Source organism: Nomascus leucogenys, chromosome 13 (assembly GCF_006542625.1).
Source record: "Nomascus leucogenys isolate Asia chromosome 13, Asia_NLE_v1, whole genome shotgun sequence".
NCBI classification, from domain to species: domain Eukaryota; kingdom Metazoa; phylum Chordata; class Mammalia; order Primates; family Hylobatidae; genus Nomascus; species Nomascus leucogenys.
Genome location: NC_044393.1, coordinates 44,592,750 through 44,607,137, shown reverse-complemented (window position 1 = coordinate 44,607,137; position 14,388 = coordinate 44,592,750). Strand labels below are relative to the sequence as shown.

At 39.3% G+C, this 14,388-nt stretch overlaps 1 protein-coding gene across 5 annotated transcripts in view; it reads right to left on the bottom strand.

Annotated features, from left to right (window-relative positions):
* Nucleotides 1–14,388, bottom strand: part of RALGAPA2 (Ral GTPase activating protein catalytic alpha subunit 2) — a 332,102-nt gene that overhangs the window by 108,622 nt on the left and 209,092 nt on the right. For 4 of the 5 annotated variants that reach the window (XR_004032895.1, XM_030825210.1, XM_030825211.1 and 1 more), the window contains 3 exons: nucleotides 13,437–13,508; nucleotides 7,082–7,205; nucleotides 5,011–5,166 (listed from right to left, as the gene is read on the bottom strand). Coding sequence is in view for 4 of the 5 variants with exons in the window: in XM_030825210.1 (XP_030681070.1) it covers nucleotides 5,011–5,166; nucleotides 7,082–7,205; nucleotides 13,437–13,508 (352 nt within the window). In the remaining variant the exon portion in view is untranslated. Of the gene's footprint in view, nucleotides 1–5,010; nucleotides 5,167–6,824; nucleotides 6,845–7,081; nucleotides 7,206–13,436; nucleotides 13,509–14,388 lie in introns of those variants that run through there. The other variant, XM_030825212.1, reaches the window with a different exon arrangement.

Below are 14,388 nucleotides of genomic sequence, written 5' to 3'. Positions count from 1 at the left end.
AGTCTTAAGAAATCAATCTCGGCCCCACAACTTTTCATCCTAACAGAGTTTTAAAGTCCCTTTGCCTAAGCCATTCTGTCTGTTGCTGCTGCCAGGCTGCACGCCACTGGTGACACTGGTCATGGTACACACCTAATAGGCTGACCTCCTTTCTCGACTAATTGCATTACATCGCCAGCTGGCTCCAGAAGGAGTCGTCTGTTTGATTGAAGAATTCCTGCTCCTCAGTGGGCCCGGCTGCTACTTTTACTAAGTAACAGTCAGGCCTGACATCCCCATTGTTCAGCTGACAGTGGGCCCATCCTAAAATCTAAGTTTTATTTGTAAATTAACCAAGAAACTTCCTGCCAGAACAGCGCTGCCTGGAGACTGATAATGTGGGCCTTTCATCCCTTTTCACTCATACTGTATCACTGCCAATTTGTTTTTTATGTGGCTGGCCAGCCTGAGGCTATAAAAGCCTTGTAAGACATAAGTGCAATTATAGTCCTGGAGTCAAATGAATTGGACAAATCCAATAGCACAGCTCTGTCCCCACTCTGCAAACCCCTACAGCAGTTAGATTAGCTGTGAAAAATCTAATCTAGCTAGAGCTAACAAATTTCTGCAGTGAAGGATCAAGAGTTCAGTATGGGGTTGCAACTGGATTGCAGAATTGAAAAAGTCCCCCCATGATGGGGGCAGAAGAGAGCATGGATCACTTTAGAATTTTGCAGCTCATTTTTAAGCTGTTAGGGACAATTTAGTTAGAATAAGACAAGGAACTGTGGGCTGCTGTTACTGTGACTGATTTTTAGTCTAGCTGTGAGACATCTGATAAAGAGAGTTTATCACTAATGATGCTAAATCTTAGAGCTGCAAAAGGTATCAGCTGAATTCTGATTATTACAGTAGGGAATCATTCAACCAGGCCAAGTCTTAGAACATTATTTACAGCCTGGCATTTTATCAAGAAAACATGTCTTTTCTCAAAAAAGAAAAAACAGTCCTACTTTACTTAAGAAATAATTTTTAAAAATATCTTATATATAAATTTTATCTTTTAACGAAATAATTCTCAGTCATAAGAAAATTATAGAATATGGTGACACATTTGCAAAGCAGAAACAATTTACAATGTACTGCAAATAAAAAAGACGTGTGAGCCCAGCTTAGGATCCTGGTAAGCTACACTAGAGTCTGAGATCCTGGTGAATTCTTGGAGGGCAGAGTTCCCTTTGCTGAGAGCTCTACAGCCAGGGGCAGCCATCAAAACCCAACACTGAGGCAGCTCCTCCAAGACCTGTGGGAACCAGCACATGGTCAGCGCTTCTGGCTGTAGTACTGCCACCCCCAGGAGGTCATTACAGCATGCTGGGGCAGGACAGGGAAAGAGCTGCTGAGTTTTTGAATGCAAATTGTGCTTTCTACATCTGAGACACTTGATCACTACGAAAGTTGTCTGTAATTGGGCCATGACTTGAGTTCTGATGTTTCACATGCACTGTTGCCCATCATATACAGGCACACCTCAGAGATATTATAGGCTTGGTTTCAGACATATCTGCAATAGGTTTTTTAGATATTGCAAATATAGATATTGCAATAAAGCAAATAATACAAACTTTTGTGTGTACTGGGAAAGCAGTGTGCATAAAACTTATGTTTACTATAGTCTATTAAATGTGCAATAGCATTATTTCTTAACATACATATATTAATAAAAAAATTTTACTGCTAAAAAATGCTAACGATTATCTAAGCCTTCAGTGACTTGTAGTCTTTTTTTGCTGGTACAGGGTTTTGCCCTGATATTGTTGGTTGCTAATTGATCAGGGTGGTGGTTGCTGAAGGCTGGGGTGGCTGTGACAGTTTCTTAAGGTAAGATAATGAAATTGCCACATTGATTGACTCTTCCTTTCATGAAAGATTTCTCTGTAGCATGTGATGGTGTCTGACAGCATTCTGCCCACAGTATAACTTCTTTTGAAATTGGAGTAATACTTTCAAACCCTGTCACTGTTTTACCAATGAAATTTATGGAATATTCTAAATCCTTTGTTGTAATTTCAACAATGTTCATAGCATCATCACTGAGAACAGATTCCTTCTCAAGAAACCCATTTTCTTTGCTTATCCATAAGAAGCAACTTTTCATCCAGTCAAATTTTATCATGACATTGCAGTAATTCAGCTACATCTTCAGTCTCCACTTCTAATTCTAGTTCTCTCGCTATTTCTGCTACATGTGCAGTGACTTCCTTCACTTGAAGTCTTGAATCTTTTAAAGTCATCCATGAGGGGGGGACTCTACTTTATCCAAACTGTGAATCTTGATATCTTGATCTGTTCCCATGAATCACAAATGTTCCTAATGGCATCTAGAATGGTGAATCCGTTCCAGAAGGTTTTCAATGTTCTTTGCCAGATCCATCAGAGAACTAATTCCCTATGACAGCCATAGCCTTATGAAAGTTCTTAAATAGTAAGACTTGAAAGTTGAAATTACTCCTTGATCTGTGAGTTGCAGAATATGGATATTGTGTTAGCAGGCATGAAAAACAACACTACATCTCCTTCAGAGCTCTTCAGTGATGAGGTACATTGTCAATGAGCAGTAATACTCTGAAATAAATCTTTTATTCTGAGTAGTAGGTCTCAACAGTGGGCTTTAAATCTTCAGTAAGCCATGCTCTAAACAGACGTGCTGTCATCCTGGTTTTGTTGTTCCATTTATAGAGCACAGGTAGAGTAGATTTAGCATAATGTATAAGGGCCCTAGAATTTGGGGAATGGTAAATGAGCACTGGCTTCAACTTAAAGTTACCAGCTGCATTAGCCCTAACAAGAGAGTCAGTCTGTTCCTTTGAAGCTTTGAAACCAAGCATTAACTTTTCCTCTCTAGTTATGGAAGTGGTAGATAGAACCTTCTTCCAATAGAAGGCTGTTTTTACTACACTGAAAATCTGTTGTTTACTGTAGCCACCTCCATCACTGATCTTAGCTAGATCTTCCGGATAAGCTGCAGTTTCTACATGAGCACTTGATGCTTCACCTTGTGCTTTCGTTTTATGAAGACAGCTTCTTTCCTCAAACTTCATGAACCAACCTCGGTAAGCTTCAAACTTTTCTTCTGCAGCTTCTTCACCTCTCTCAGCCTTCATAAAATTTAACAGTGTAGGACCTTGCTCTGGATTAGGCTCTGGCTTAAGGGAATCTTGTGGCTGGTTTGATCTGTTCAGACCACCAAAACTTTCTCCGTATCAGCAATAAGCCTATTTCGTTTTCTTTATCATTCATGTGTTCACTGGAGTAGCACTTTTAATTTCCTTCAAAAACTTTTCCTTTATGTTCAAAACTTGGGTAAATGTTTGGTTAAAGAGGTTTAGCTTCTGGCCTATCTCAGCTTTCAACAAGCCTTCTAATCATTCCTAGCTTTTGATTTCAAGTGAGAGACATCCAATTTTTCCTTTCACTTGAATACTTTGAGGCCATCATGGGGTTATTAATTGGCCTAATTTCACTACTATTGTGCTCAGGCAATAGGAAGGCCCAAGGAGTGGAAGATACATAGGGGAACGGCCGGTGGGTGGAGCAGTCAGAACACACCCAACATGTATGAATTAAGTTTGCCATCTTATAAGGGCAGTTTGTGGTGCCCCAAAACAATTACGATAGCAACATCAAAGATCACTGATTACAGATCACCATGTGAATAATAATAATAATAATAATAAAGTTAGAAATATTGTGAAAATTACAAAATGAGGCAGAGACACAAATGAGCATCTGCTGTTAGAAAAATGGTGCCAATAGACTTGTTTGATTAAGGGTTGCCACGAATATCCAATTTGTAAAAAATGTAATACCTGTGAAGTGCAAGAAAGTGCTGCACAATGAAACAAGGTATACCTGCACATAGTCCAGACATCTGTGGCTGCACTGGTGAAAAAGCAAAACCGTGCAATAAAGAAATAAAGCAGGCACAATGAGGCCAATCGGCCAATATAAAGCATCTGGCTAATGGGGCAGGGGAAAAAAAAGAATCAATTAGACCAATGGGCAATAATGAGGGATGATGGTCAGAGACATCTTCCCAGGCACCGTGCTAAGCAATTTTATAGGAATTATCTCATTTACTTCACTCAACAACCCTGTAACATAGGCTGTGTTTTTAATCTCACTTAATAGATGAAAAACTGAGGCACAGGTTGATGAAATAACTGAATATACATCTGATCCCTGGTCTGCCTGTCACTGGGGCCTGGCTATAACCACCACAGTAGACTCCCCAGTGGCCAGCCTTGGTCAGCACGTGAGGTGCTGCCCTCAGTCCCTTGCATTTATGTGGTAGGGAGAGAGTAAGGTGGGGATTCTAGGTTCCCCACCTGCTAGCAGGCCAGGTGAGTGCATATCACAGTTGCTCTGAGACGTTCTCCTCATCTGGAAGCGGATCTGATTAGAGGCTTCCTTCCCAGAGTTAAATGCCTCTTTTTTTAAGGTGCTCCTTGCTTTTAACACAGGGTTGCCTGAGGCAAACATCCTGCAGGTTGGAAAGTAAAGGCCAAGTTCCCTGGGGGAGGTTCCTCAGGGGTGGATAAGGTTTCCTTTGAATTCTAAGGAAAACTGGCCACAAGGCAAGTTGAAGAATAAAAGGTAAGGGGCAACAGTGGGGCGGGTGGGCAGCTGCACACCTGCACTTATGTTGACAGATGCTGCCAAATCGCCCCACAGCAAGCCTCAGAGGGGCCTGTTTTCCCAGAGCCCCACCAGTACAGGGTTATCATATTTTGTAATCTTTGACAATCTGTGAGATCAAAAATGTCATTTTCCATCAGGTAATATTCACGGGAGGGAAGATCCAAAAGTAATAACACTTAAGACGCTTTCTTTTCCTAAACCTTAATCTCAGGGTCGTAGAGTTCAGGGAAACCATCTCAGTGTGCGTTCTACCCTTGTATTTGTCTGTCCTAGGAGAGCCTCACCTACAAACCAGGGCAGCTAAGAATGGTGCCCGAGGAGACCCCTTACCTTTTTGGTGAGGGAATCATCTGAGTCTGACGGCATTCGAGTGGAAACGTGGAAAATCACTTCCACAGTCGAGGTAGCATAGTAAGGGGCCGTCTGCCCAGTGCTGCCATTGCGCTGAAGGCCACCCATGAACCCACAGTGGGTGGAGAGATCCACCTGACAAAGGTCACAAAGAAGAAAGAGTGAGGATCAAAAATGAGCTGCTCTTTCACTAAGCAGGACTGTGAATTCAGAAAAAAATAAATTATTTTCGTTTTTGTATCTTTCTTTCTGATTACAAACAAATGTAATACAAAGTTAGACGAGATTAAAATGTTAAAGAAATAAAAAACATTAAAAATGAAAGTGCTCTACAATCATATCAACTGAATAAAACCACTAACAAACTTTTGGTATACAATCTCTAACTTTTTTCCCACGTGTATGTATAAATGTATGTGTATATATGCATATATGTGTGTGTATACATAGGCTCCCTATTGTCGGATTTTGGGGGTTTCTGCTTTTTCAAATCAGAAAGCACACTCAAAGGAGTGTTTTTCTAAGATGTTGGGTCAAAAGGTACCAATATTAAAAATATTTAGCAAACCTTCCTAAACTGCCTTTCAAAAGGGTTGAACAACCACTTTACACCACTGCCGAAAGTTTATGAGTCATAATTCATTTTAAAGTTATGGCATGAGTGTTCACTTCTTAGTGCCTTTATCCAAAATTTTTAACTTGTCATAAACTAGTACTCTTTCGGTAAAATACCTATTCTAACACATATGAAAAAAGAAATAGAAGAATCTCTTCTGTGTCAAATACAGTAAACGTATACTCTCAAAACTCTAATTGATAATGTATGGCTTAAAAATATATTAAATAATAACTATATTCTATGACAAATTAGAAGTAGCCTTACTAGTGAGAACAATGATTTACTGGAAGTACAGTAACTGTTAGACTCAAACCTACTTGCCTTCTTAGTAAGGATGTAGTTTTGACTCTGATGTACTCTTACCCTGTCCCCATCCCTACCTTAGTCCCCTTGCTAGCACTGAGCTTTCAAAGGCACCCAGAGAGTTTTTCACAGCACAGGTACTCAAGAAACTAATAAAAAATAAGGAAATTGGCCGGGTAATCCCAGCACTTTGGGAGGCCGAGGCAGGCGGATCATGAGGTTAAGAGATCAAGGCCATCGTGGCCAACATGGTGAAACACCATCTCTACTAAAAATACAAAAAAAATTAGCTGGGCATGGTGGCATGTGCCTGTAGTCCCAGCTACTTGGGAGGCTGAGGCAGGAGAATCACTTGAACCCGGGAGGTGGAGGTTGCAGTGAGCCAAGATCATGTGACTGCACTCCAGCCTGGTGAAAGAGCAAGACTCTAAGAAAAGACAAAAAAAAAAAAAGAAAAAGAAAATAAGAAGTAAATTATTTTAGATATGTTGATTTCCATTTTAACTACTCCTAATTCTTTCAGATTCTAGGAATACATTTTTTTTAGGTTTATGTTTTTTGGGGAAAGGTGTGTATGTGTGTATAAATGTATATATGTCTGTATGTCAGAGTACCATTTAATAAAGAAAAAAATAAACTTTTTCAATATCAATCATCCTGAGATCTACCTTAGGGAAATAGGTTGATAGCTAAACCATCATGGCTATTATATTATATTTTCATTGCAACTTTTGACTTCATCCAACTCTTTCTTCATTTTTTCACCCATCAAGTCATTGACTTCTTCTTCAATCTCCATACTGTGGCCAAAGCCATTGCTTCTCTGCCCACATTTGTCTTCTCTTACTACAAACTGTCTATGGCTGGGAGAGCCCATCTGACTATTCAGTTCTGATAAAAAGCAAATGAAAAAATATTAAGAGGAAAGTTAAAGGAAAACAGAAGTTCATGTATTAAATACTGACAAGCAACTAATAGATGTCAAATCCAATAAATTCTTCAATTCCAGAACTCTACCTATGCTATATTTGAATACAAAAGCACACGTAAAAACTTATACAATGTCTAGTTTGGACACATCTTTAAACAGTGCTAGTCAATAAACACCTACTGAATGAAATGCATTACCTCCCATCCAAGTCCAGCAACGAAGTCTTCATATGCTTGGCTTCCTCTTTCATTAGAGAGGATTGAACACTTGTCTTCTTGACCTTCAGCAATGTAAAACACTGCGATTTTGTGTGTCTCACGGCTATAAATTTTTAAATTTAAAGTAGTTAGAATTCTTATATGTAAAATTTTACTTCACTACTATTAATACCACCAGCATGACTTCTACCACTGAGCTTACACTTATTGAGAACCTGCTAGGGGTCAGTCGGTGTTCTGAGATGGTCTGACACATGGTCTCATTTATTCTTCAAAACCGTGCTAGGCCGGGCGCAGTGGCTCACACTTGTAATCCCAGCACTTTGGGAGGCCGAGGCGGGCAGATCACGAGGTCAGGAGATCGAGACCACGGTGAAACCCGGTCTCTACTAAAAATACAAAAAAATTAGCCGGGCATGGTGGCGGGCACCTGTAGTCCCAGCTACTCGGAGAGGCTGAGGCAGGAGAATGGCGTGAACCTGGGAGGCGGAGCTTGCAGTGAGCCAAGATTGCGCCACTGCACTCCAGCCTGGGCAACACAGCGAGACTCCGTCTCAAAAAAAAAAAAAAAAACAAAAAAAAAACCGTGCTAAAGAGATGAGCATTATTATCACCTCCCTAATAGAGGTGGTTGAAAGGAGGCACAGAAAGTGAAACAGAAAGCACATCTAGCAAGCAGGGGATGGGAACTGTGGCAAGGCCATCTGCTTCCTGAGACCATACCCTCAGACATAAGATACACTGACCAGCAGGCTGGGGCACACCATTTGGTAAGTTCTCTGTTTTTGGTAAAAAAAAAAAAAAAAAATGCCTTTTAAAGTATTTCAAATACATATAAATTGTGAATAGATCTATGTGACTGTCCATATTTAACTCTACACTTTAAGGCTACTGGGTGGCTCTGTGATTGGAACTATAAAATATGCCATGATTTTATGAGAAAAAGAATATCCTTCCAAGCGAACACACTTAGGTATTTTCTTCATGAAGGGGTTTACCAACTCCTGTACTCTGACTATTCTGAGGGTGCCTGACAGGGTGGACAGCTATTTAGTGGAACCCCTTTTAGCCACATAAACCCTTCATCTGCTTGTTCCAACATAGATCTTGGATACTCTGGTATTAAATCAAGCAAAAGTGATGTGTACTTTGAAAAAAGAAGCCCTGCCATTTTCTCTTTTGCATATCTAGCATAGTGCTTTGCATATAGTAGGTGTTCAGTTAAGTCTCTGTTACACTGAACAGATATATGGTGATACATTTGAATGCATTAATAATAAATTTCTATAAATTATACCCTGGAGTAAAGCGACAAAATACCTGGGCCTATACCAAGCATTTGGTGATAGTTTAGAGATGAAAACACTGTTCTTATTCAAACGGAGCTTTGATTATGAATCATTCATTCCCTAGCCCAATCATCCAAGAGTTTTGGTTTTTTTAAAGCTTCGATGTCCACTTCCAGAGCGGTTCCACCTTTCTCCTTTTTTTGCACTACATTCCGATAAATCTCATAGGAATAACTGTAAAGTTCTTAAATACAGAAATATTTTTTCTGTCAAATTGTTTAATATTTCAACATTGTAATTTGATTAGATATCACATTGGTGGAACTGAGTTCCATATTTTAACAAATTATCTAAGATTTCCTTCTGTGTGAGTTACTTCTCTACTTAATAATCAGAACTAATTGACTCTCAATTAAAAAGTTATACAAATAACTGGAGGAAGAGAGTTCTCTCCTTTCACTCAGATAGCTTATTCACTTCCTCTATAGTTTATATGTAATAAACATACTTGGAAGAAGAATTAGAAAATGCAGAAAGAAAAGAATAAAAATCACTTGCAATTTCAACAGATAAGCAAAGAACATAGCCGTTATACCATTTTAGGATACACTTTTGCATGCACATATGAGAAGCTACTACATTCTGTTTTACAACAGATTTTTTCACTTAAAATATTTGTGAACACTTTTTTATTGTGGTAAAATATACATATCATAAAATTCACCATTGCAACCATTTTTTAGTGTGAACACTTTTATATTATGCGCTTCTACAACAGAGGTTTAATGATTGTAACAACATTCCATTATATTAATATGTCACAGCCCAAATCTTCATTTAGGTTGCTTTCATTTTAAAAGACATTTTCACGTTATCTTTAATACATCCTTAAAGATAATCTTTAATGTTTTTAATCTTTTAGCAATATCTTTTTTTGAGACAGTCTCACTTTGTCACCCAGGCTGGAGTACAATGGCATGATCTCGGATCACTGCAACCTCCACACCTGGCTAATTTTTTTTTTATTATTTTTAGTAGAGACAGGGTTTCGCCATGTTGGCAAGGCTGATCTCGAACTCCTGATCTCAGGTGATCCACCTGCCTCGGCCTCCCAAAGTGTTGGCTTTATAGGGTTGTGCACCATGCCCAGCCCCAATATCTCTAATATGCCCTTAAAATAAATTTAGAGAGCTTGTCCTCATGCAGCAGGAAGCCCTGAAAGTGCCACACCATTCACTGCCCTAAGCAACAGGCAGGGAACACCAACAGCATAGAATCTAACTAGCCTATTCCAAGAGCTATAAAAATTTGGGCGCTTGGATAATAACAGAAACCATAACCTATGACCTAAAAGACTGTCTCTTTCAACAAAGGTGGAGAAGGATAGCTATTCAGTTTTTATCTGCAGGTCTCTCTACATATGTAAAAAATCCTCAGCATTTAATTTTTCTTTGTTTTATAGACTTTACATACATAAAAACAACCTCAGGTTTATCTACAATGTTTCAGTTTATTCTCCTTAAAAATCTAAGCTTTTTCCATTGCAGCTGTTCCTAAGTCCTTGAGCCCTCATTAACTCAATGTGAGAGCACAAGAGAGCTAAGCCTGAATGATGGGCTGACCAATGTGAGTGTGAGGAAAGATGACCTTTAGTTGTAAACATTCATCAAATTTCACATTCTCCAAAATGTTAGTACCACAGAGAGCCTGCTAGGATGCAGAAGCTGTGTCTGGCCTTATTAGAGCCATGCTTTTGAAATGGTAATTAGCAACATCAACAGCACTTCACATCCATAAGAAGCACACCAATTCATGAAGGAGCAGGTAATTCAGAAACACACGTACATGAAATTAACAATCTTCCCTTCCTCATTAGAATGCACTGTTCTTTCTTATGAGGAATAGACAGAATAGTGGTTCCTTGTGCTGCCACATGAAAAAGCCTAAGAAAAGCATGATTTTAACATCCACCTCCCCATGTAGTGGCAAGAAGGCATTTAAATCTAACAGAGAAGCCCACTGTGATTTGTATGTACATTCATCATAGCATTGACAATCTAGACCATAGCTGCAAGATAGCCTCAACTTTTCCAAAGAACATGTTAAGAAGGAACTATGCATCAAGAGCAGTGAGATAAATTGATATCAGAATTAAACAGAAATGTTCTAAATGAAAGTTGACAGACAAGGTATTTTCTTACCTGCTACCTGACCAAAATACAGGGCAGTCTAGATTTCTCATAGCTGAAGAGTCCCAGACTTATTTCTAGTTTCTTCAAAAAGAATCTTGAAAATACCCTTCACCATAAAATAAGTTGATACACATTTGATATCAAGAAGACACTAAATCCAGGAGTTGGGGTTTTAAGTGAAGGTTGATCAAGGGGCAGGGGACTGCCACTCAGCTATTCTAAGCCGTATTTCGCTGCAACAGTACCCCAGGGAGCTAATTCAATTGTACCTCATGCAACTAAAGTGCATTAACACTCAAACAAATTGACCGCAATTATATGAAACCAAGTATTCACTTAATACTAAGAAGCCTGGAATAATTCAGCATATGCTTAAAAAGCTGAGTGTGGAGCCCAAATGACTGTTTATTTAATACTGAAGGAAGGAGGGAGAGGGTGGTGAACCCCTCAGTTCTTCAGAATAAATCCCTTACAGAATTTCCATACAGAAGTTGATCTATGTTCCTCTAGAGAAAAGGAATCACAAGAAGAATCAGGAAACAGAATACAGTGAAGGGCAAGGTGAGAAATGGCAGCTTCAGGTTTTTCATTTCTAATGACTTTAAAAAATTATTCAAATTCAAATCTTTTACTGTCTCACCTGATTAGTCAGGAAACAAAGACATTTAAAATGGCAATGGAGCTTCAGGCTTCTGGACAGAGAATGGCTCCTTTATCCAGGTAAAACTACAAATGAGTATTTTAATTCTGTGTTTTTTAAAAAAAGTCTGTATATTTGATACTGAAATATTTATCCCTCTCCAGATAAGAGTAAGGCCACCCAGGAAAAAAGGCCCTCATGTCCCCTTCTGCAGAGGGAATCAGGTTTGGAACAGCCATCCTGTCACATTCCCAAGACCTGGAAACATAACAGTTCATTCCTCAACATGTGTGTAGCTATAAGATGCAATAAGAGGTGCTGAGTGACCTGGGAGACAGGTGGGAAAGTAGAAGGGTGAAGAAGAGAAAAGAAAAAAAGAAAAGGAAAGAAAACTTATGCCCTTCTGATTCCCATAAAATGGTCAATACAAACAAATCCATCTTAATACCATATGCTTCTGAAGGATGGAAACAATACATAGCTGTGAGTAAGTTTAATATTATTTTATCTACTCAGTCCTTAGTAACATTACCAAAGGACCTTTCTGAAATATAATCTTCCAAGTGTTTAAAAGAAAATTCCAACTGGACTTTGCTAGTTGGGTTTATATCCAATTCAAGAATTCAAAACACCAAAGAAGAATCACACTTGTGAAGGTGATATGCAAATAATAGTGACATGAACCAAGAGTTTGCTTGAAAATAAAATTTAAAGATGTGTCACTTTGAGTTTTGATCAAAACTCTAAAATAAACAATAAAACCATCACAAAGCCACTGAAACACACACAATGGTGAAAATATTTATTCAGCAGGCTCTAACTCATCACTGTAAGTGCAAGCAGGAAAAGCTCATGACTTACAAGAGAAGTGTGACAGTGGATGAATGAAGGATTTAATGAATGGAATAAAGAGCTCTAGTGATTTTCTGAAATTCTAGGATATGACTTTGTCAAGATAAAGCAGGGCTCTGTTATTTCCATTCTTCCTTCTTACTTCTCAGCCAGCAACTGCACCACCCTTTAAAAACATGTAGCTCAAAACATTTAAAAATTTATGAGTTAATGAGTAGTAAGAAAAACTGTAGTGAAAAAAATATAGTGTGAAGAGTTGAAAAATAAACTTGAGGAAAACAACCTGAATTTTTAATTTGAGAGCTGACAGAATATTAGAATATTCCTACAGGGAATAAAAGTGGTTTTTTTTTTTAGAGTTTTTTTAAAAACTAAAGATTAAGGAGGCAGCTTATTCTCTTCAAAACTTTGAAACATCTGTTATGTACCAAGTACTATACTTATTCTTGACTTAGATGATTCTGGAAACACACATTCCCCAAATCAAACACTTTTCATGGTTGTGAGCTCATCTTTAGAAATGCTTCTGAGATAGTATAGAACAGGGGTGGGCCGGGCATTGGCTCACGCTTGTAATCCCAGCACTTTGGGAGGCCGAGGCGGGCGGATCATGATGTCAGGAGATGGAGACCATGGTGAAACCCCGTCTCTACTAAAAATACAAAAAAATTAGCCGGGCGTGGTGGCGGGCGCCTGTAGTCCCAGCTACTCAGAGAGGCTGAGGCAGGAGAATGGCGTGAACCCGGGAGGCGGAGCTTGCAGTGAGCCAAGATTGCGCCACTGCACTCCAGCCTCGGCGACAGAGCGAGACTCCGTCTCAAAAAAAAAAAAGAACAGGGGTGGATCTGAGAGTCTGGCCAGCTTTGGAGAATGAGGCTTATTAATAGAGTTATTAATTACAACACGCTGGTTTTAACCTTTCCAACACTATGAAGCCAGAAGTACACAATGTTAGTGCCTTGGTACACAGCATGGATTTTGAAGTCAGACTCACTTGGCTTTAGATAATATGGTATGAGCAACCACGGACTGTTTAACCTAGGTAAACTTTTTCTTCATCATAAGGAGGTGGTTGCAGAGATCAAATGAGAATAAATTTCTACTGGCAGCCACAAAGAAAGATAATCAAAAGTACAGATTAGGTGGGAGTGGTGACCTCTTTTTAGTGTACCAAACATGAAAGTTTATTCCTTATAGTAAAAAACACCAATGGTATGGCATGCGCAAATGTCACCAGATGCTAGGTTACAGAACTACCCTTGGATGTCTCAGTAAGTCTATTCATTCCTGCTGTTGTAACTCTTATCCAAGAATACTCAAAGACAAACAGGAAAAAAGTGGTTTGATATACTTTCACATACCACTGGCGGGAGTCCAAATTTTTCAGCTCTCTCAATAATTTTGAATTTTTCTTCAACAGATGAAAATTCTTCCTATAAAGAAAAAAGGATGGAAGAAAAACCACGTGATTACAGAACCATTTTGCCGCTTTTCAATCAGTAATTTAATAAAAATACCTATCATCCATCCTCTACCACCTCACTCACAAAAGATTTGTGATAGAAACCTATAGAATGAACTCCATCCTCCTTAAGACATGCAAAGGTATAAAAATTCCGTCGGCAACCCATTACTACCCAGTGACACAGATGGCTCTTTGGTGAGTATGTGACTTATATGCATGTGACTGTGTGACTGTCTGTTTCCAGTGTCAGCTCTGCTGTGAATCCCTTTTCCCTACCTCAGTTCTTAAAAACTACACTCCACTATCAGGGTCCAGCTCAAATCCGCCCCTTTCCACAAAGTCTTCTCCATTGCTCTGTACTTCCCATTGGATTTAATCATTACTCATGAACTCCTGTGTCATTCTATCCTTTATCAGAGTTGTATTAGGTCTATCTCCCACATCAGACCTAAGGTTAGACTGTGGCTTATTCACCTTTGTAGTTCATTTGCTTCCTGCATGAAGGCAGAAACAATAATGGACAAAGCAGTAATTAAAACACACACACTGAGCCAGGCACAGTGGCTCACGCCTCTAATCCCAACACTTTGGGAGGCCAAGGAGGGTAAACCATGAGGTCAGGAGTTCGAGACCAGCCTGGCCAACGCGGTGAAACCCCGTCTCTACTAAAAATATCAAAAATTAGCCGGGCATGGTGGCAGGCACCTGTAATCCCAGCTACTCGGGAGGCTGAGGCAGGAGAATTGCTTGAACCCGGGAGGCAGAGGTTGCAGTGAGTTGGGACCACACCATAGCACTCCAGCCCGGGCAACAGAGCAAAACTCTGTCTCAAAAAACAAAAAACAAAC